The sequence below is a fragment of the Agelaius tricolor genome, unplaced genomic scaffold (genome assembly GCF_023055355.1).
Source record: "Agelaius tricolor isolate 1412-34295 unplaced genomic scaffold, bAgeTri1.0.p SCAF_6, whole genome shotgun sequence".
Lineage (NCBI taxonomy): Eukaryota > Metazoa > Chordata > Aves > Passeriformes > Icteridae > Agelaius > Agelaius tricolor.
In genome coordinates this window covers 11,428,555-11,451,468 of record NW_027269266.1, presented here as the reverse complement: position 1 = coordinate 11,451,468, position 22,914 = coordinate 11,428,555, and the positions used below count along the sequence as shown (strand labels likewise).

At 38.4% G+C, this 22,914-nt stretch overlaps 1 protein-coding gene across 13 annotated transcripts in view; it reads right to left on the bottom strand.

Moving 5' to 3' along the window:
* Positions 1-22,914, bottom strand: part of PARD3 (par-3 family cell polarity regulator) — a 445,322-nt gene that overhangs the window by 254,127 nt on the left and 168,281 nt on the right. For all 13 annotated transcript variants that reach the window (XM_071428678.1, XM_071428674.1, XM_071428686.1 and 10 more), the window contains exon 4: positions 12,111-12,289. In XM_071428678.1, the coding sequence (XP_071284779.1) occupies positions 12,111-12,289 (179 nt within the window). The remainder of the gene's footprint in view (positions 1-12,110; positions 12,290-22,914) is intronic.

The window sequence follows — 22,914 nt, the reverse complement described above, 5'->3', positions numbered from 1 at the left end:
CTTCAGAGGCTCAAAATAGTGCTATTATCAGATTGGAATAAAACACCAGTGCTGCAATCACAGACACAGTCATGTTGGTGTTAGCCAAATAGGGAAGTATTAGAGGATCCACCAGGCACAGACCAGCCCTCCACTCCTTTCTTTGCCACTGCTTTCTGGCAAACAGCTCTCCCTGCACCCACGAGTGCAGCACTGGGACAAGCATCAAGCTAGAGGAGGAGCAGAGGGATCAGCACCCAGCACTGCCACACACCATCCCTCTCACAGACACCTCCACCACACAGCCTTAAGGTGCTCCTGGCTACCTGTAACCCCATTTTTGCAGGGGTTTCCATTACTGCCAGAGCTAAATCAAAGATAGCTGTGCTGACAAACTACAGAGGCACAGGTGAAAAACATCACTGCAGCTTAGACATTGGGATTTACTGAGCCAGCTGTGATGCTGCTATTTAAAATATATATTGTTTGGGGAATTTTTTTGTGTAAAATATTCAACTGCTAATCCAGAAAGATGTGCATGTCTTCAGCATGTTCCAGCTTTAGCACACATGCACCCAACATCCAGCTGAAAAAGGTGTGTGTCACTTTTAGCTACAATACCATAAAGGAGAAGATTTCATGGTACAGAAGCCATCAGGGTCACTCAGGGAATTCCCACTTCTTCTGGAAATGCAGCTGTAAGCCCTCCTGGGACCAGGGCTGACATGCATCATCAGTTACAATTAAATGCCCTAATTTTTTAAAAAGAAGTTTCTTTCCCAAACATCTTTGGGGACCATGGGCCATGTCAGCTTTATCATGTTTGAAATGGAAATTGATCAATAAAATACTAAAACTGCCAAATCATAATACCACCACTACACTTAACTGCAGCATTTTGGAGTAATTTTAATGAGGACACATAATCTAACACTTTAAGATTTAGTTCAGCATGGTGTCCCTGTGGGGTTTTGCTAGAGGATTGGGTGAAAGGGGGCAGGAAAAATGAAGCAGTTTTGCTATACTTTTAATTTCAGATGAATTGCAATATATAACAAGAGTCTCATCAAAGATTCTGTAGCTGGTAGATGAAATTATGCATTAGAATGGTCTGTGTACTTCAATTACTAGCTGTCATTGCATGAACTCACTTGTGATTTTAACTAGCAGTTATACCTCTGCAAACTCCCAGCATCACAACCCAACCAGAACAATCTCCACCTGGTGTGGTGACAGTTCCACATCTGTTAAATCATTTGCTACTTCTTAAATAGTGAAAAAAATGGGTTCTCACTTTGTTTCACCTCTTGAATGGCTAAAGTGTGGCAAATTTTGATTGCATATTTAAAACAAAACTACACTAGAGAGCATTACAACAGGGGTAAAATAAACTGAAAACATCTTCAAAGTAATTTTCTGAAAGACAATTCAAAAATGCAAACCAATTTTTCACTTAAATTATTTCTACAGCAAGAGAAATGTGTCCCATGTGTCCTTTAGGACAGTCACTAAGAGAGATCATTTTGGACACTGATTTTTTTTTTTTTGCTATCCCGTCTTTTTCCCTGTATCCTATGCACTTTGGAAAAGGCTGCTTGTTTGTTTGACTCCAGTTCATTGTGATGACCTCAGACTGAGATAGGATTTGTGATGAGAGATGAAGAAAAAAAACTTTATTTAATCTTTTGAGTTTGTAATTCCACCTGAAAGACTTTGGCCAAATTTATGTTAATGTTGTTGAATCACTATACAGGTTATAAAGGTTGTTCTTCTTTTAATGCTCCACTATGACCATGTTAGACCCTGAACAATTTGGTGTCACTCTCAGACAGGATGCTAAAAGCTGTAATTAATTACCAAAACATTCACACAGTTTATGTAAGTAACTCTGTCTGATGAAAACATCTGCTTGCAAATGAAATAATATACACACAGATCCATTTTCCATGCTGTCTGATGGTCTAGCAAATAGATTCCTGGAGTTTTAGATTTGGATGAGGTTTCACGGCTGCTTTTGAACTGGATTTTAGACAAATATGGAATAAGACCAAATTGATCCTCATTTCTGAAAAATAACAAAACCAAAGAACAAAGAAGGCTGCACAAATAATATCTATTATACATGGAAAATACATTACATATATAAAATTAACCCAGAAGATGTATTGCATGAAGAGAAATTCCATTTCTAAAAAACCCTACTTACATAGATGTCAGATTTGAACTGTTCTCTCTATTAACATAGCATTTTGTAACAAGAATTTCTCCCAAATGTCAGTAATTTACCTCCAAACTAATTGTGCCAGTCACTTCCTATAACTATCCATGTACCTCAGGAAACTGACACTACTGCTTGGGTGAGTTTCCTTTAATTCCCAGTAGATTCATTTTCCAAGGTTGCTCTTTTCCTGATGTATACTGGAGAACATGACCCCAGAAGCTGCAATAATGCAGATACAGCCCAGCCATTTAATGTAGAGAAGGAGGAATGAGTTACAGCCACCCAGTATCAGAAACCTTTGATCTGAGGCCACTCTGCAAGGAGGAAAGTAAAAGAGGACTCCTACATTAAAGAATTACCACAGCTTCATGCCTTCTATCAGCTCTGACCCGGAACATGGGTCATTTCCAACTAGTAAAAACTGATTTGCAGAAGATACAAATATAATAGTCTAATAAAGAACTTGCATGCCCTATTTATGGTGAAAATAGATGAGAAGAAAGACCACTCCACATTTATTTGGATATTTTCAGAAAGACTTTTCTCAGAAACAACCCTCTGTATAGCTCCATGAAAGGAATTAGTGTATTATGCTTCTAGAAGAGTTCATTAGATGACAAAAAGAAAAAAGCAATTGAAAAGCCAGTGTTCTGTTTAAGTTCTATCACCTTAAGTTCAGAAATTTCCAGAGTTGTGCTACTCCAATTTATATATTCCATACTTTTTGACTGACTAGCAAGGCCTGACCTTAGAAAAAGGAGTAACTATGGGCCATGATAATCAGACAGTTCTCTGTGCAAGTGGTGTTATATGTAAACATTCAGTGACAAAGAATATTGGCTCAATTAAGAATAAATTAAAAAACATGATACTGCCCATCCAAAACATTCTGTTGATGTCTCTTGTTTACAACACAAACATTAAAAATGTCATGATCTCTGCACATTCACATGCAAAGCCAGAAGTTTCCAAATCGTGTTATTTCTCAGATGGAGGGACAGGAAAGAAGCTGCTTCTTCCTTTCACTCTACCTATTAATCGCCTAATAAAACCCCACAAGGGATAATGCAAAACAACTCAAATAACACACAGCAGTTTATATTCAGTAATTATAATTCAGAAACTGTAACTAAAAAGACATGGCTTTCCACTGCTCCATTTTAGAGAAAAATAAATGAACCGGTTAAGTTAAAGTGTCATGAAGCTACAGTTCTGATTTCTCTACACATTATACTTAGAAAACCATTTCCCCTTCCACTATTTTTCATTCAAGTGAATATTCTCTTTTTCTGTGCCACTTTAAAGGCATCTAAAGAGTTCTTATGCATAGCCACCTGTACATGAATCTATATGGGTATCTGATTAAATGCAATAATATAATTATGCACAGTCCTGCCATTTTCACCAGATATTTGCTTTTGTACCCAGATTTATACATTTTATGCCAATTTGGATTTAGAGAAAATATAATTTGTAAAGTTGTTTGTTTATTTCAAATGTTGATATGATGCATTTGATTCCTTGGGAGAGCCAAGAAATTTAAAAAAAGAAAAAAGCTGCTAATTAATTAATTTCAAAGCATCCTCTGAAAATATGATTTAACAAATAGAACGCAAATATTAAATATATTCGAGAAGCTAAGAGAAACAGGGAATAAGGGGATATAGGAAACTTCACAAAGACCTTATATTTAGATCTTGAAATTAGGAGTATCTTATAAACTACCAGCAGCAGCCTTTTAAATGCCAAGTAGATGCTTTTAGTTGGCCATACCACTGAAATGCTGCAACTGACTGTCTGTATGTTTAGAAACTTGCATCTGATGCTCTGAAATGAAGAAAGGAGGCTGGGATAGGAGGTAACCAGTCTGTCTTCTCTAACTAATGGAACTGATTTTCCCCTTTTTTCATTACATTGGCCTGCATGGTGAAGAGCAGGTTTTTAAGGTCAGAACACAAAGGTCAAGTCCCAAATCCATGGTACCTCTTCCCCAGCAGCACTCACATAGCACTGCCCTCCTCTGTAAGGAATGATATGGAGCAGGAGCTCCATTGGGCTCCCAGCAAAGCATCCATCACCTCACCCAAGCTGCCAATTCACTTCAGAGCTCAGCCAGAATTCCTCCCAGGGTCTGTGGAGGAAGGCCCAGAGAGGAACCAGGCCAGGGCCTTGTAGCAGTGTTTCTCTTTTATCTGAGTTTACAGCAGCACACACACCCTCAGCTCCTTGCAGTCCCACTGGGTTTCCTCACATTGAACAGCTTCCCATCTTCCTTCATCTTATTGCTTTAGCTTTTGTCCATGTTTCATTTACTTCACAGGCTCAGCAGGCAGTGCTCTTTAGCTGGGCATCTGTACACAAGAGCTCATTTATAGAGACAACAAAATTGGATGGTAGCACACAATGATCATCCCATCAGGCTGTGAAACAAAACCAGGCTAAGTGACCTCTGTTTCAGCCTCAAAATCAGTCATAACAGAAGTGCAAAAGGTGAGTAGGAATTCTTGTGTTGACTGGAGCTGATTTTCCCCACTAACTAAAGCTTAACATTTCCTCCCCAGCCTTACTACTTCTTTGCACTGATTAGTTCCACACATGAGTGAATTTTAATCTGATACTGCTTGCCTGTCTTGTCTTTATTCATTGCTAGATGAGATAAGTGAATTTTAAAATGCAAAAAATTTAGCAAAAAATGATTAAATATTCACTGTTTAAAATTTGCAGGCTCATCTTTGTACACTGTTGGGAAGCATAGCCTGCAACCTGAATTGTACTTTAAACTTCTTTTTCTTGCTAGCTATACATTCGGCCAAAGTCCAAATGTGTTTTGCACCAATACATAACCTTAATAATCAGAAAGCAAGACAGACAAATATTTTAATCTGCAAAAGCTCTTGAAGAACAAGTGTATATGTTTACATGGTTGTAGGTTGCAACTAAATAGATGAAAGCAGATCAAAACACAGATCCATATCTATTACCAAGAAAAATATATGTGCTTCTAACCTTTGGAAATAAAAAAAAATCACTAAATCTGAACATCTAACTGTCAGGGGTTATTTTTAAACTTTCTCAATCTTTTATCAACCTACTCTTTCAGGACCAGCCTTTCACCCTCAAACCAAGGAAGAGCTGCAAAAACATAAAAAATTAAAACCAATAGAGACAAACACTTAAACATGGGAATTTACAAAGTACACCCTCACTTAGAAAAATGGCAGAGGAAAAGTCTTCAATTATCCTATACCACGTACTTCAGAGCTTTCTGTTTTCACTATAGCTTTCAGTGGCTCTCAGAGAGGTGCTGCACACTGCATTTACTCAAGTGGAAAGACAAACAACCTGTGCACATTCCAGCACTCCTTTATCACAAGTAGGAGACTCTCTCACCCTGACCCTCCTTGGCACTCCCAGCTCATGATGCAGCACCGAGTCCCCTCAGCTGTGGAGCAGGCATTGCTCACCCAGACACTGCTCACCCATCACCTGCAGTGAGACTGGGACACAAACACACATCCTTCCTACATCACTGATGAAAAACAAAGGCAATGTGCTTAACAGACTTGCTCAGCCTGAGAGCAGAAGTGGGAAAAACTCACCAGCTCTCAGATCTTGCACCGATATCTTTAGAGGGGCAGAGAGGAGATTTGACAAATGGGCATCCACAAATGGATGACTTGGAGCAAAAGGAGTTAAAACAACAAAGGAGATGGAGAAAATTATACCTTCACTTAGGATGTATTTGTTTTGTTGTTGGCTTTTTGCCTGCTTAGCATGTGGTCATGACTGACTTTTGAATGCCAACAGCTGCATCCTGTCCACGTACACAGCTCTCAGCTAATGGAACAGCATAGCATCAAATGGTGCACATTGGCTGTTACCTCTGTGCAATAGGCAAGGATTTTTCACTTTGTGTCTATTATTACCAACCTGCTGGTGATGGTAAGAAATACTATATTTGTTTTCACATTTTGAAAGTGAGGAATTTTGAGCTCTTCCATAGAGTTTTCATTGCATTAAAATATCACCAGCAACGGTACTAAAGACAGACAATTCTTCATGGTATTCATGAAAGCACCTGAGGCACAGGGAACATGAAGAAACACAAATTATTCCATCAAAACATAAGAACACAACTTTCTTATTCTGAGAATGATTGAACACGGGAAGAGGTTGCCCAGAAAGGTGGTGCAGGCTCCATCCTTGGAGATGTATATTCTCAAAACCTGGCTGGGGCCAGACCTGAGTAACCTGCCCTAGCTGCCCCTGCTTTGACCAGGCAGGCTGAACCCAACAACCTCCAGAGGTCCTTCCAACCTCAGCTGAACTGTGATTCTGTGAAAGTCATGAATTTTACACAACACCCAGGACAAAAATAACACATTCTGTGGTGATTTCATAGTGCACTCTCTTTGAGTACAATTCCTCTTAACTACTTAAACACCGTGCCACAAGCTGCCAGCAACAAGTTACTACCACAAAGGAAGAAAATGGATGAATACAACTCCTGTTTTCTTGACTTTTCATTAATCTCTCTCCTGTACATTGTACACTTTATTTCACCACTTGTGGATAACCCATGCTCATTCTCCCTTCCCCTCAGTCTATGCAAAACCACATCTGAAATTACAAAGCTCATGACCATCCCATTGAAAAGGAAAAAACCACTGCTCAGATATACCTGGATGAAGAAATATTCATGGCTATTAAATCCCTCAAAACTTCTGTTTAAAACATTGCATTTTTTTGCTGTATCCATCATGTGAGGGTTTAAAGCCTCTCATGACAGAGATGCCAGGCTCTTTGCAGATATCCTGAACTTCTCCTCAGTGGATTCACCTGTATTACAGCACTTCACCAATGCTGCTCACCAGGGACCCCGTACCTCTCTTGTGAAGGAGTCAAAACCAGAGACTGAGGTTCCCAAGAAACATCAGCAACACTTTGGTCTCAGGCTCCCAGAATGATGCCCAGTCTTTTAGTCCACAACCTTCCCCAGTTAATTTAATAGATTTACACTCTGACATTTAGACTTCCTGGCTACAAAATGACACCAACACACAATTTTAATACTAAGCCCTTCAATCCTCTGAATTATACTTAAATTCTAGTGAAATACCACGTCTTTGGTGACAGTGACAAAACAATTGTCACTAAACTGTGTTTAAAAGGACTTCAAGGTGAATGAAACTAATTTTCACTTTAAATTTGATTTTGAAACTGAAATATCATTGCTGTGGGAGCTTTTCAAAATATGTATGCATGCTTTTCTCCTATCTAAACATGTTTCATTAGAGAAATTATTTTTTTCACTCTTTTTACAAAGAGGATTAGAAAGGACTGCATCTTTTACATGAATATAAATCCCTGCAACCCAGCAATCTGAAAATTTCTACTCATCAGTCTCAGCCCACAGGAACAGCAAAACTACCTGCAATAGGGGATGTGGGAAACACAATCTGTTTTGCAGGTAAGGTCATTGATGCTGGATGAGACTTAGAGCACTCATGGGAAGTCTCAAATTATTTCTCTGTGGTTTATAGAGCCCAAAAAAATTAGCTTTCCAAGTAGGAAGAAAACATATCCTAGAAATATTTATTATTCCTACAAGACACAGTGATATTCCACCTCAAAACACATATATGGACAAACCCATTTAACAACAAATAGGCAAAAAATTTGGCTGTTGACTAAACAGCAAAGACAAAAAGCAAAGGAAAAAAGCAATTACAAAATGATGTGCCAAGTACACTGAGTTAGGTGCTTGCTGTTGCTGATCCACCCCACAGAGCACATTGTGTGCCATTTGCTTTGCTGCAGGTGGGTGAACCCAGCAGCCAGAGGCACAGAGGCACATGCACAAACATTTTTTCTCTCACTTGAGCTCTCCTTTTTAACCTACATTTTCAATTCTTTCTGCTGTACCAATGTTATCTCTGACAGGGCAACATATGAATCAAAATCAGAAAAGTCACAGTGGGAAGTTTGTCATAAGCCTGTTATCCACAGTGTATCCCTGCATTAAGCAAGGCAGGTTAACTAGATAAGCCTTCAGTCTTTCAGAGAAGCAGGATCAAGACAGGTAACTAATTTGTAATGAAAAATCATTTCTCACCATAAATGGAATTGTAAATTTAAAAAACCACACTGAAAATATATGGGATAATCAATTCACAGTCATTATAAAATGCAGCATAACTGGTCGTTGCATTTACACTCTTCCAATGCTGTAACGCAACATCTAAGGGGAAAGAAACATGATTTTTATCAATGCAGCTCACTTCTATTAAGGACAGCTAGTTGACCCAATAGGCTTTGGTACTGAGTTATTAAGAATGGGATTCACATCAACAGTTATTCAGAAAACAACAATACCAAAAAAGATTTTACTGCAGTGGAAAAAAGCACGTATGATATGCTTCAGCTGGGTACAATCTGTTCACCTGTACAGTTCAATACAATTCAAACAAAATTACACCTTGCAAATCAGGTATTACTCCAGGCCTCTGAGAAGAGAGTTCTACTTAGAGATTTCTTCTTTTTTCATTAGAATAGCTCAAGGAAGCAAGAGACAGGATTAAGTCAAGCTATGAGTCACTAGGTAATACAGACATGTCTCTCTCACAAAAGTATCTGAAAATGGTTTTAACATTCAATTTCAAAAAAATTAATCCCAAGAAGCAAATTTACCAACTAGAGGTGATCGGGAGCCAATTTTATGAATATTTCACAGATGGGAAGACCTATTCATTTGGTTGAAACCATTCACAGGAAGGATTAGGTCAGGAATTACCTAGCTAAGTACAGTTAGCAGCACTACAATAACTTGTAAATAATCAATAATTCTGCAAATAAATGAGTACCTTGGAACAAAAAACACTTGGGTGCCAGTTGCTCTTACAGATGAAAAACATAGAAAGTAAAAATTATGTGAGATTACAATTCTAAGGATAGAGAATTTATTACAATATCCTGATAATAAAAATATGTTTCTTTACAAGATGATTTGAAAAATGGATGAGAATGCAGGCTCAGTTTAGGGAAAGGATTTCATATCACAACATCCTACTTATAATAACAGAAATGCATCTCAAGTTCAACACACATCCAAATCTTTGCAAGACCAACTCAGGCCCCTCCAAAGCATACTCCTGTCTCTCTCTGGTCATTCTCTTCTTAGGGACACAGGAGATCTGGTGTCTCATTCCATTTATCCCAGTAACTACAGGCAGCACTACAGTACAGTAGGCTCCTTCCACCAGCCTGTATTTTTACTCTTGCCCAGCACCCTTTTCCTTTTCTGTTTGCCCAGAACTACTGGCATATGTCCTGGCTCCTCACAGCCTTCTGTGCATGGCAGCACTCTCACCCCTTCATTTCATCTCAGCTTGGGCATCTGCCCATTCTCCTGCCATTCCAAATTCTTCATACCCAAAATGAAACAAACACCAGTAAGACGTCCTCTCTCACTTGTCCCTGAGAAATAAATCCCTTCTGCCAGACACATGCAGCTTCCCCTGTGCTAATTCCTCCAAAAATTGGACAGGGTTTCTACCTGTCAATTATTTCTCTTTAGAGGTGACGGGCTGAAAGTAATGTCACTTCTTGGAGTCAGTAGGTGGATGAAGCTTTTGGCAACTCTCCCAGAAACCCTTTTCATGTTTCTGCAAGATACTGCTGGGGCAAAGTTGCTAATCTACAACTGTGCTGCAAATCTCAGCCCAAGAACATATGTTCTTGTGCTGTCAAGAAAGAGAACTGCAGTGAAAACATTACATAGTGCCAACCACTCACAAAAGATATATGGGTGCTCAGGCCCAATGTGCTGAGCAGAAAATTAAGACTGTTCTCATTGCTTTTCTCAAAATGTATGTGTCATCTATAATCAATGAAACAGTCTGGAACAAAGCACAGCCATCTCTTTGTTATCCGAGTAGCTGAAGAAAACAACCTAACATAAGAAAAGAGGACTTGTTATAGCTCAACTAACACAAATACATTTGTAAAAATTCATTGTTAGTACTTGGGTAAGAGACTGGTGACAGGGACTTCAAAAATGTGACCATTTAGAATAATAATACAAGTGAAATTGTTGCTAATACTGTGGAAGGAAATAAGAATTCTTAATGTCCATTCCTAAGATAAATAGGATTGGCTACAAAATCTTAACTCACATGAAGAAATCAAAACACTGAAAACAGAAAAAAAACTCAGTCTAGCATAAAAAAACTCAGGATTAATTCATAATACACATTGCATAATCAATTATTTAATTCCATGTGTTTACTGCAATTTACCTATTAAAAATAGTGATCTGCTCTGTTCAAATGATCAGTATATAGAATGTCCAAAAATGATAAAAGAAGTTACCAGCATCTATTTACTGACTAATGTAACTTCAGTTCTTTCCAATCTTCTTGATTTAATGTTCTCTGGTGCCTTGCTTCCCATCCCTACATGAGATCATATACATTCCTTTCCAGTTTGGTCACCATGCTCCAATAGACATTAAATATTTTCATAAAAACCAAGAGTAAGTACATGCTGAACAACTAATGATGAGACTAGTGTGAAAGATTAGCTGCTGTTCAATTCTCTCCAATTTCTGCTAACTTCAGACACTCAAAGAAATCTGATTATGCTGTGTATAACTTTCATATCTATGCTTGTGGAGTAACAAAGTGTTATCTCATTATCATTTCACAAAAATTAACTGAAAATTTAAATACCTCAAATGGATTAGATTATCATTTTTCTTCCCTGAATCAGAGTAGTACAGAACACATATTTACAAAAGGGTACACACTTCTGTGCCATAGCAGTGCAAGTGACAGAAAACATACTATTACCTGCCTGAAATCCTGATTAAGCAGAAACTTAATGACACCAAGTTCGACTGACACCTCTGCAGAACAGGGACCTCAATGCCTATGAGCTTTTATAGATTCTTTAGAAATGACCAAAGGCCCACTGAAAATAGTTTGGTTCATTAGCAGTGTATAAAGACTTCTTTATTTGGGGTGTGTGAATCCTGACTGCTGAGACTTAGTTTGCATTTACAATACACAGAGTTAACAAGAATGAGGGGAAAAAAATAAAAGCCATATTAAGCTGCATATTTTCCAAGAGGACTTTGTCCTGCATAGTCAGAATGGTAACCAAAAGTGCAACATACTTTTAAAATTACTCATTTCTATTAGAAAATACACATTTTTTCCTTTTGAGTTTTTCTGCAAGTTACCATCACAATTATGGGCAATGTGGGGTCTGTATAAAAGGGCATGATTGTTGCAATTTTTTTTTAATTTCACACTGAGAAGAGTGCTTCTTGCTGACTTCTCTAGCAAATAATGCAATTCATGGAGAGATACAGAAATCATATTGAAAAAATGAAGGAAAAAACCTCACACTACATTTCACTGTTTTATTTTTAAGACTGTTATCAAGAAGAGAAATTATTTGAAATTTGTGTTTTGTATTACTTCACTAGAGCCTCAGAAAGTAGAAATTAGCAATGCTGGGTTAGCAAGACAAACCAGACCAGCTGGGGGCATGCAGATTTCTCACTGACATTAGGCCTTCTACAGACACCAGTAAAAATTACTACAGACATGGCCTACCAGAAAAAAGAAAGTTGAAAAATAAAAACTCTACAGAATAGTGAATAATCATAGATTCAACTACAGCTAAGGGAAAAATCAAGTTTTTAGGGTCACTGCTGTGGTTATCACCGAGAGTCTGGGAAGGGCAGGACAAGTGTGACTCAAACACTTCACTGCTGCTGCCAGGGTTGGGTGGACAAGGTCAGAAAACACAAGTTGAAACCAGGAGCAGATAAGAGAAGCAGAAAACAATTCAAGATGGATGCACATTTATAATTTATTTACTAAAGAGGAGGAAAGAAGCATACCTTTCTGTCATGAGCACTGGGCACACCAGGGGTGTTCTGCTTGAGGAAGCCTGCTGTTGTGGACCACCTGGTGGGGTTCTTGCGAGAAGGCTCCTCTGCAGGAAAATTTGTGTCACTCACAGAGGTGGAGAGGCCAATCAGTGCAGGGTCACTACTGCGCCGGACATGGAGGGGCATATCTGAAGAATAGAACAGACAGTAAATAAACATTGACTAGATTTCAAATGTTTCTGACAAAGGAAAAATATTTTTTCAAGCTCTGGAAGGGTGGCTGCGACCAAATGTGGTTTCACAGAGTAAGGAGTTATTGACCTCAGCATAGCTCCTCAAGGACAAGGTCTGTTCCCTCAAACCACAGCCTTGCTGCTTGGCTGCACAAGGAGAAAAGGAAGGGAAAACCAACCCCTCTGAACCAAGCACAGCTCAGTAGCTTTCCAAGAACAAAGCTATCTGTTGGGTGGCATGCAAAATAAAAAAAATGCAACATGAACTTGAACAACCAGGAGGTTAAGGTGTCATACAGGTATTTTGAAGAGCAGGCAGGCAAAGCCTGGTGGCAAAGCAAGGGGTGGACTTGGACAATGTGTCCCCACCCCACTGCCAGGGCTGCAGCCTGGGCACTGCTAGCACAACGTGCTGCCAGGAAGCTGCAGGCCAGCCAAGGCAGCCTCCTGACCTTCTAATATATACTCTGCATTTCCCTCTCAAAACTTATGGAAGAGACTGTTTTCTCCTCTGCATTCTTCCTTTGCCTCTCCCTGACAGCTCAAGCAAGATCTGCGCTGATTAACCCTAATTCCCTCAGCCTTGCAGCTAGCGTGACTGACAGGAGAAAAATATTTCATTAGTAAAAAATGATGCAGCAGGAAGGTAGATTGATTGGAAAGAGATAAGGTTTTCTTAATATATGTAGAGGTCACATCCATTCTGGAAACTTTAATGGCACATTAAAGTTAGTTTCTTTTGAAATAGAACTTAATTTTTTCCAATTTCATTTATTATCCTACAGCAAATACCCACACATCTATCCTCTTCTTGCCCAAACAGAAGTTTCACTGCCTGAATTTGTGACCTCTTAGTACTCTCCCACTCAGCATCAGAATAGAGAGGCTGTGATTTATCAGTTTTATTTCTCTTTATTGCAGCACTGAGAACTCTGAATGCAAAGTGCAAAGGAAAAAGGTGAAAGCGATGGCACCTAAGCAGTTGAGTCAGTGGGAAAGGCACAATGGGCAACAGCTGAGAATAAAAACCAGGACTAGGTTTTAATGCTTCAATGAAACAGTTCCCAAGGAAACTGAGGGTGCATGTCTGGCAATACTAACAGGAAAACACAGTGACAGGAGTTGTTTGTTAAATGACTTGTCTCAATCTCAACAATAGCTTCATGTTAATGTTACATTTAATAATATTAACAAATCTTATTTTGCAGGGCATTATGAATACACTGAGAAATACAGTCAGTCATGCCACACGAAAACATGCGAGTTTTTTTAATCCACAAGGACTCCTGCTGCTGAGATATAAATAAGTGTTACATGACCAAACACTAAAACAGTCAATATATTTCATGCTCATTCTGGTAAAAAAGAAAAACAAAGAATTAATGTTTTTTCCCTATTTCTCTTTGCTTTTAATTTTTTTTTAATTTTCATAAAAAAGGTAATTTCCAGCAAATAAAACACTTCCTTTTCTAAATATGTATACGCGTACTTTTAAATATACACATAAGTGCATAATGGAACTAGAATTAATTAAAGGAATATTTCATGAAAGATTACTAATTATGAAGGAAAGTATTATTGGGCAGAGTTAAGCCTACTAAGAATTTGATTTCTCAGTATATACTCACAGACTCTAATAGAGGGTCTTTCTTTGACTGCCTTGTTTTCAACTACTTCAGCTTTCATGAAGCAGCTGAAGGCAAAGCATCTCCTTTCCCCCGATGACAAACACACAAGCAGTGCCCTATGAAAGCCCAGGAGCTCCCTGAGCAGAGGTGGCTCAGCTGCAGCCCCAGCACTGGATGAAGTGACCCCTTCCCAGCAGTGCTGTGCTGCTGGCACAGCCCCCAGCACACTTTCTCCTTTATTAGATCAGCCTGAGCCAAAAGGGGCTCTCTAGTATGTAGTGCCACTTAAGAAAAATACCAATCTATATTTGTTCCAAGCAGCAGCCCGTGCATATTATCATGTTTGCCTTCACTACCCACCCCACAACAGAGAATTACAATTTTCAAACATGACTTCACTTGCTCCTTATGCTTGTACGTCTATATATAAGCACGGGGATAGCAAAATGTTCTTGTATTTTTACACTTCTTTTTCAAATTGCTTGAAAAAACAAAAGTTCAGTTGGGTGAACTTCTGTAAGAAGAGAAGCCAAACTGCCAACAAAGAAAGAAAGGAAATCAAACCAGCATTTCTGGAGAGGAGCAAGCCATTATCTTTGCCTTGGTTTCTGCTTTGTAGTCAAAAGCTGACAGTTTGCACAATGGTGAGTATAGACTCTTCAAAATACAGGTAGTCAATTCTACAATAGAATTGCCAAATATTACTATGCTCTGGAGAGGACATTGACATGAGAAGCTTCTCTACAAAATCTACTCACAGATGAGCCACCTTTAGTATGACTAGTTTCATTTCAATAAGTTTAGCTATTGACATATTATCAGATGTTTGCTGAACATTTCACCAAATCTTTTTAAAAAATGGTATTCTGTCAATATGAAGATATAAATTATCTCTTCTAGTCTCTTCTTATGGAAATGGTTCCATATATAAGGAGAAATTATTTGTGTTACAAAGCAAACTTTGCAATAAAGTGAATTTAGAAGACAAAAAAAATGTGTTTGTTGCATCTATGTATTTCCCAAGCTAACAAGAAACTTAAACACATGGCATTACTTTTTTTTATTACTGGAAGGGGACAGACACACAGAACTGGCTCTAACACACGCTGCTTGGTAATGGTCAATAGGTCTTAATCTAAGAAGTAAATCTTGTTCACAATATGTTAACCACAAGCTGGAAACATCATCTCCTGCATTCTCTTCAATTCTGTTTCTTCTCCATTAAAACAACAACATAAAAGAATATACTGAACAGATTTTTTTTTAAACTAATATATTGTTGGTTAAAATCCTCTAGTTTACAGAATTTGACTAGAATTTATAGATTTGAAGAGGATATACTTTGAAATATTAAAAGGAAAATCAAAGGAAAAGAACTTAATAATTAAACCACAAGATAAAGTACGCATGGGACCGATGCAATGTCACTGATTCCAGGATGATGGCTGATACTGTTTGAAGTCTGTGGTTTCTTTGAAGAGTGGATAAAACAGCAATGAACTCTAATCACAAGGCTTCAAATTCTCTGTGGCACTAATGCACTGTAAATATTGATTTGCTTCTGCAGCTAAGGTGCCTTTTAAATAAGCACTTGAAATGGTAAATCTAATAATGAATTACAGGAAGTTTTAAAAGTCTAAGGAATAAAGAAAAATTAAATTAAAAATCCTGAAAGTTACCACTGACACAGCACTTGAGTCACATTCAAGGACTTGAAGTATTCAACCAAGAGTCAACTTCAGAAAGAATTATGTTGACAGAGAATCCCATTAAGTTATGTATATAGCCAGAATTCTGCTAGAAGATGGTTATTTGTAGGATAGATCCAAGCTGTATAACAAAATGCTCACATTCATAATCATGAAATTCTGACTGGAAGTCTCATTTTATTAAAAGCAACAGCAGTTTCACTATAAATTATAAAAACAGCCAATACACATTTTATAACCATCTTTAAATGTAAAGAACACAGAGTTGTACCTTCCCTTCCTGCCAGCAATTCCATTTTTATTTTAAAAGGGTCATCACCTTCTCTGATTTTCAAATATGCTCACGAGCAAAAGTATTTGAGGATCTGGCAAATTTCATCCATAAAGCTGAGTATGTTGCCCTGTGTGCAGGCACTCAGCACAATGGATGGTGGTCCCCCAGAGCAGAGCTAATAGATACCTTCCCATCCCAATTTCCTCTTGGATGTCAGCTTGGAGGGCATGACTAGAAAAATACATGGTTATATTTATATAGCATGGCAAGCATAATTTTACTCTGTGAAGGTTTCAGCTCCCTAGTGCCACCACAGTTTGTGCAATTTGGTGTGCAGTGGATTTAAGGCACAGAAAAGAAAAAATGATCTGAGTCATTCTGGCCATCTCACACAGACCATCAGGTTAATGACAGATGAGCAGAGCGGAAGAGGATTTTTTTTCTCTCCACACTCTAGGAGACAACTCTGGGAAAATGATAAATCACTGAAACCAAAAAAAAAACCCCTGTGGGAAAGAGTAGCTTTTAACCAAAAAGCTGCTCAGTTTAGACAGAGTTCCCGAAAGCAATCCCATAGATATGTATGTGTATCAGGGTGCATTGTATACACAAGACACACACACAGATCCTACATCGGCATCAAAAAAACCACTCTGGGGATGGGAGACAGAAATTGAATAGTTTTGCTATCTCCACCACCCATCCAGCTCATCATTCTGCTCAAATCCTCATCTGAGCCCAAGAGAAAGGATGAATCAGGGTCATTCTGAGGCTGAGGAAAGCAGGACTGCTTCTTTCAACTTGAACTACTTGGTACTACAAGTTAAGGCTTTGTCTATATTTAATTGAAATATCTCTTTAAAAATATTTAGAGTAGCCTTGAGTTTCACACTCCAACACAGCTCCTGGAGCTCTGGTTCCAATTTCAGTAGGTTTAGTTCATCTCCTTGTTCCACTCAGTTGGACACAGCAAGAGCCAAACACCCCCTATGACATTCAAAAGCTCAAATCTCCATATCTGTTCAACTTTCATATTTGCAAACCTCTAAAAACAAGGTGATGGTAACTTCCAAAGACCACCAAGGCTGCTGTAGACATGACTATGGATAGAAGAAAAAAGAGTTGGAGGCAAAAACCAGCTGACTGTGAACTTAGCTACAAACTACATTAAACACTAGCAGCAGCTAACATAAGCCAGCACTTCCCTACAAGATTAACAAAACAGTGCAAATCAAATGTAGATATCTTGAATTAGAAATGAAAGGAAAAAAACACCCTTAAGCCATTCCAAGAGGTGAAGAACCACTGCTGGGAAGACAACACCATCTGTCCTGCAGAAAAAAACAGGCACACTACAGGGAGATGGCAGCTGGGATGGATACAAAACAGGGGCACTGCAAAGCTACCACCAGTTGTAGGTGCTTTCAGAAACACACTTTTGAATATCCCAGCAAAGGAGGAGGATATACATATACTTATTTATTTATACATACACCACCAACTTTCTCCTCATGGCCCAGAACAGTATTTTTCTCCCTCCTGGAATCCATTTTAAAAAAATAATTTTCAGCACTTCTGAATGTCAAAATCTCCAGAATTTGTTTATTTGTATTATTCTCCCCAAGTTTATCCTCCTGTCACTAGTTACCCCCACCCTTTTAAAAAACCTCTCTTTTCATATGTCACAGACCTCTCAAATCTCCCCTAAACAGTGCTACACAGCACATAACCTTTGCCTCTTTTAAGTCACTATTGCTGTTCATTTTTGTAAATATTATTCCAGTCTTAACTTGTTCAGAAGGCACCCTGAATAGTGCATTTCTTTTATGAAATACCTTCAGAGCTGTTTAAATCATCCCTGTAATTTTTTTGAACTTTGATGCTAATACACAGCAGTAATCATATTTGGGTATTTTATTGTCATGGTATCAACCCAGAACATCCAAAGAAATCCTGAAATGTCTTCTGTAGTCTTGCTTCAGCATCTGTCTTGATATTTAAAGTATAAGTTCAGCTTAGATCAATGTTCTTATACATTATCTTCTATTTAGTCAAGCTGAATCAAACTGTATTCAGTTGTGTAGTACATATCTGTTGGGTTATATATATCTTTCCTTCATTCATGCTATTCTATTTTCCCAGTCTATTAACATCTAGAAATTTAATTAACATACTTTTTACAGTACTGATTCTTTCAGATTTAAAGATGTTAAATAAAAGCAAAAGTGACAGGAAGCCTCACAAAACCCTATTGGACAACAATCTCTAGACTAAGACTGCCTCCAACTTTTAAGATTTCTATGCTGATTTTTAATCCATAAAGTGTTTGTGGTCACATTTCAAGACACTTAAATTTCTATCAAATGCTTCAACATTTGCAAATACTACATGAATTACCCAATATTCACCTGCAAATGCCAAGTATTTTGTATTCATGGCTTTGCCTTTCAGAATTACAAGAAAGGTGACATAGTTTAGATAATTAGCATTTCTCTACTTGAAAATATGTTTATGCATAAAAAGATCAACTTCTAAAATTAAATTTTCTACATTCAGAATTCTTGGTTAAACAACAAGCTCTTACAGAGAAAAAAAATCATTGTTTCATACAACTCTAGATATTTATAACTACTTCATGTAAAAACCAACTGTTTTTAGTTGTTTTTCTAGCAATTCATTGTCAAACAACAGCTTATGTACTTCTCACAGACATATTTTCAATGTTATCAAATATTCTCTGTTTTCTTGTATCTTTAGTTTTAAAATGGCACATTTATAATCATTTGCACATTAAACCATGACAAGTCACCATTAGCCTGTTTTCCTCCCACCAGTGCCCCACACAGTTGGAGCTCTGGCAGGCAGCCACACCAGAGGCTGGGCCACAGCACTGAAAACACAGCAAGGTCTGGCAGATGGCAGAAGAATGCAGCAAGTTCTGTCCCCAGCCATCACATAAATGCAGAGAAAAGACACTTGGCTATGTAAAACACACCAACAGGAGCCCACTGCATGTTAGCACACCTTTAAGAAACATAGGACATTATGTTAGCATGCCTATGATCAAAACTGGAAGAATGGATAACAGAGAAAAGAACACAAGCAAGCCAACAAAAAGAAATCTTGTTACAAAGCAGAAGAAAGAAGAAAAGTCTTCACTTTCCTGGTATAATTTTCCGTTTCTTTTAATAGAACTTAGGTTTCTCATTTCCTCAACCACGAGTGCTCAATGACTTTGAAATTCAGAAATAAAAAAACAACCTGCCACAGTAATATTTTAATAATGAGGTAATGTTAAATCCTTATCTTGAAAGGCCTTTAAAATAACAATCTTCCTTCTCTTTTTCTAATACTCTTTCTTCTTACTTTTGAATACTAGGATCCAGGAAGAAAATGATGATTGCACCCTGAAACTCAATTTACTTAGACACTGACTTTTAAAGCTCATTAGAGAAAGATCTTGAAAACTGAAGTTAAAATTTAATTACCTTCACCCTCTCTGTCTCTTTTCTCTGGGCTCTTTACTAAAATGCAAATATCTCTCTATGCCAAAAGAAAAGACAAAAATGTCAGATTTTACAAATGTTCTACTCATCTCTGTCAAAAAATTGTGTTTCAGTATATTTTAATGAGCTGCAGTCCCTAGGTTTTGGGTACATTCCTCATGATTTCCTTAAAACATGCTGGATTACCTCTTTATCTATTTTCATGTTACTGCTACATACGTAAGAAAAATTCACTTCTGGTCCCCCAGATGCCAAAATTTTTGCAAAACATTTCGTCTTACTTTCTTAAACAGTTTGTGTGACAGTAGGCAACATCATCAACTTTGCTGCTGTTGAAATTATTTTGCTTTCATTAGAGATCATACCTTGCTAATAATACTGTGATTGATATTTAGTTATGTTTTAATGAAGACACTGTATTACACATCTTCATTCATTCTACAGTGCAAGCCAGAGTTTATAGTGACAGGAACAAATTCCTGGCTGCTTTGAGTTGATTAAACTTCAGCACTCTGAGACACAGGAAGGAAGCTGGCAGATATTTTTCTTACCACAACTTTGAAACATCCCCTGAAACTTAATGGAAAAATTCCTCCTGTTACTAAACATAATGCAGTGCTATGAAAACTGTTGATTGGTTATGGTCTAAATGCTTTGGGTACGCTCAGAAAAGAAGGAAGATGTTTGCAATGTTTTCCTGGATAGAAGAGAAAAAATACAGATGCATCAATAGGATTTACAGTGTAACTTGAAGAGCTCAGTTGGGAAGAACAAGAAATGTTTAAATGTGTATAATACACAGTACAGTTCTTTCATCAGAGAGTTTCAGTCAGAGAAAACCTGCTGTGGTTGCCAATGCCATGACCCCCTTCTGGTCCCCACTGTGCTTTTATATGAGGAGGAGAAGGGGTGGGAGGAAGAGCAGTACCCTGCAGCACCAGCATCAGGGGTTCAGTACTACTTGGTGAGTCTGTGTCCATTTCTGACTTATCAGAGAATAAAGTTTCTTTCAACATCAGTGGCCAACACAGCCTCATATATCACTGCATGACCTCATGTGTGAAGTGAGAATTCCTATGTGGATCAACTGCAGATGCCAAAGAGTTAAACATGCTTAATTACAATTCAGCAGCTATGTATGTAATTAGCAAGAGATTTGTCACTAACACGAGTCCTTACAAAGCCAGTACTGGAATGTCCCTCCTTTCCTACTCTCCATCAAAAACAGGAGACTAATGCCTCATCCACTGGCTCATGAATGACATCACAAAGGGACAGAGAAGTAAAGGCCTGCACTGCCCAGAGGGCTTCAGAGCCTGCAGGCTGCCCATCAGCATCCCTCTGTGGGAACTGCCCAGAGGAGGAAATCCTACACACCAGCCACTCCCTGGGAAGGAAATGAAAACTTGCAGCATTTCTACCATGGTTCAGAATGGGAAAAACCCCAAAACTTCTGAATTACTAAGATATCACCATGACACCATCACTAAACAGTCTGGTGGTACACAGGGTATGGTAAAGGTAAATTAAGGGTGGAAGCTGGGATCCTGCTGGGGTCCTAATTACGGGAACTACGAACAAGTTACATGGGATGGTTATTTACTCAGTTATTTTTGAAGCAGTAATGGAAGAAGTATTTCTTTGCCAATCATCAGATGAATGCTCAATCTTTGGAGTTGTCTGGCTGTTAATCTGCTACTTGTCCATGCTTGTGTGGAACAGTTCCTTGCCACTGAGCAGGCACTTGGCAGCCCTCCTTTTCAGGCTGGGGTGAGCATGGCTGGCTCCAGCCTTGCTCCACTGCAGAGAAGTTCAGGAGACATCAAGAATTGAGCTGTGGGGTTTTTTTGAGATATAAAAGCAATCCTGTATATCACAGGCCACTGTCAAGCTGTACAAGTCAACAACTTGGGGATATCAGTGCCTGGAGGTGGATCTGAAGCTGAGTTACACAAAATCCAGATAGCTTCATTTCAGAAATCATTTAGACATATTTTTAACAGAAGCATAATAATTATGACAACCAAGTAAACTTCACCACAATCATTTAAAAGGTTAGGGATTTCGGGCAGAAATTTTATGTGCATAGCTACACGCACAAAACACAAAAAAAACCCCAGAACACGTGGGAAGGAATTGCCTCTATGCACACTACTGAGTTTCCAACACAGCAAACAACATTTACAACTAATGTCTATAATAAGACAGAGTCCTGAACTTCTATTAAAAATTACCAACAGCTTCTGCAATTTTAATGGCACTTGCTCTTGTTTCCATGACAGAAACATTTACTAGGATTATTAGAAGCATGTTGGTACATTCATGAAACATGCTGGCATTATCAAACGCTCTCATTATCAAATATCTGTGAGTTAAAGTTGCACTGAACTCCTATCTGCTGCTGATGACCAAGAAGAGCAAAAGATCTCAAGCAGAAGTACGAAAAGGCCACGTCATGCCACCCCATGTGCCCATAAACAAGATTTAGCAGAAGGCTCTTCTGCACGCAGGGACTAATACAGCTCAAAGGCAAAGCACAGAGCATAAAGATCTCAAGAATATTATTTTCTGTCATTCAGTTGCAAGTATCAAGCTCAATCCCCACAGACAAATGAAACATTTGCGTGTTTAAGTAATGAGATGAAATGTCACCAATGCTCCTGATCCACAGAGCTGCCATGACTGTGACATGGGAGGGCAGATAGTGCTGCTCCCTGCCAGTGTATGAGATGTTGTGCCTGACCTTTCATTGCAGTAGGTCAGAGAACAATCTGGAAGCTGCAAAGTTTGGTGACTACACAAAACTAATGGTGACCAAACAAGGTCTTTCTAACCACAGAGTGGGGAATAAGAAGTTGCAGCTTCAACACAACATGCTAAAATCTTCTTTAATCGTTAACATTAAAGATGACCTTCTGCAGAAAACTCTGGTGTTCCCAGTAGCCAAACAGTAAGGCAATCCAGCCTACACTGGAAGCTGTTGTCAGATTGTTCAGATAATGCCCACAATGGGACAATAACACATAATGCCTGCTCTTCTCCATGGGGTGACAGACCAGCAGACATCCTCAATACTTTTCTAGATAGCCCCCTACTATTTAAAACCATGCCTAGTGAACAGCAGGAAACTAGTGATGCTTGAAGCATGTGCAAAGTTGAGCATCTTTACATGTACTTTTCAAAGCCCCCTAAAACAACAGGGAGCATAAATTGTTCTGGTTTGGAAATGAAGAACATTTTCTACACCTTAGAAAAACTTTGGCATTGTATTTCCTTTTTCTCTTCCTTTTTTTTAATTTTTTTAATTTTTATTTCCCCTCTGGTTCCCCCCCCCCCCCCCCATTCCTCTCCTTCTACAGCCCTGGAAACATGCAGTTACACTGCATGCTTAATTATATGCCTCTCACTCCATTTTTAAATTTCACATTGCCAAATCTGAAGAGAGTAAAAAATTATTCCTATA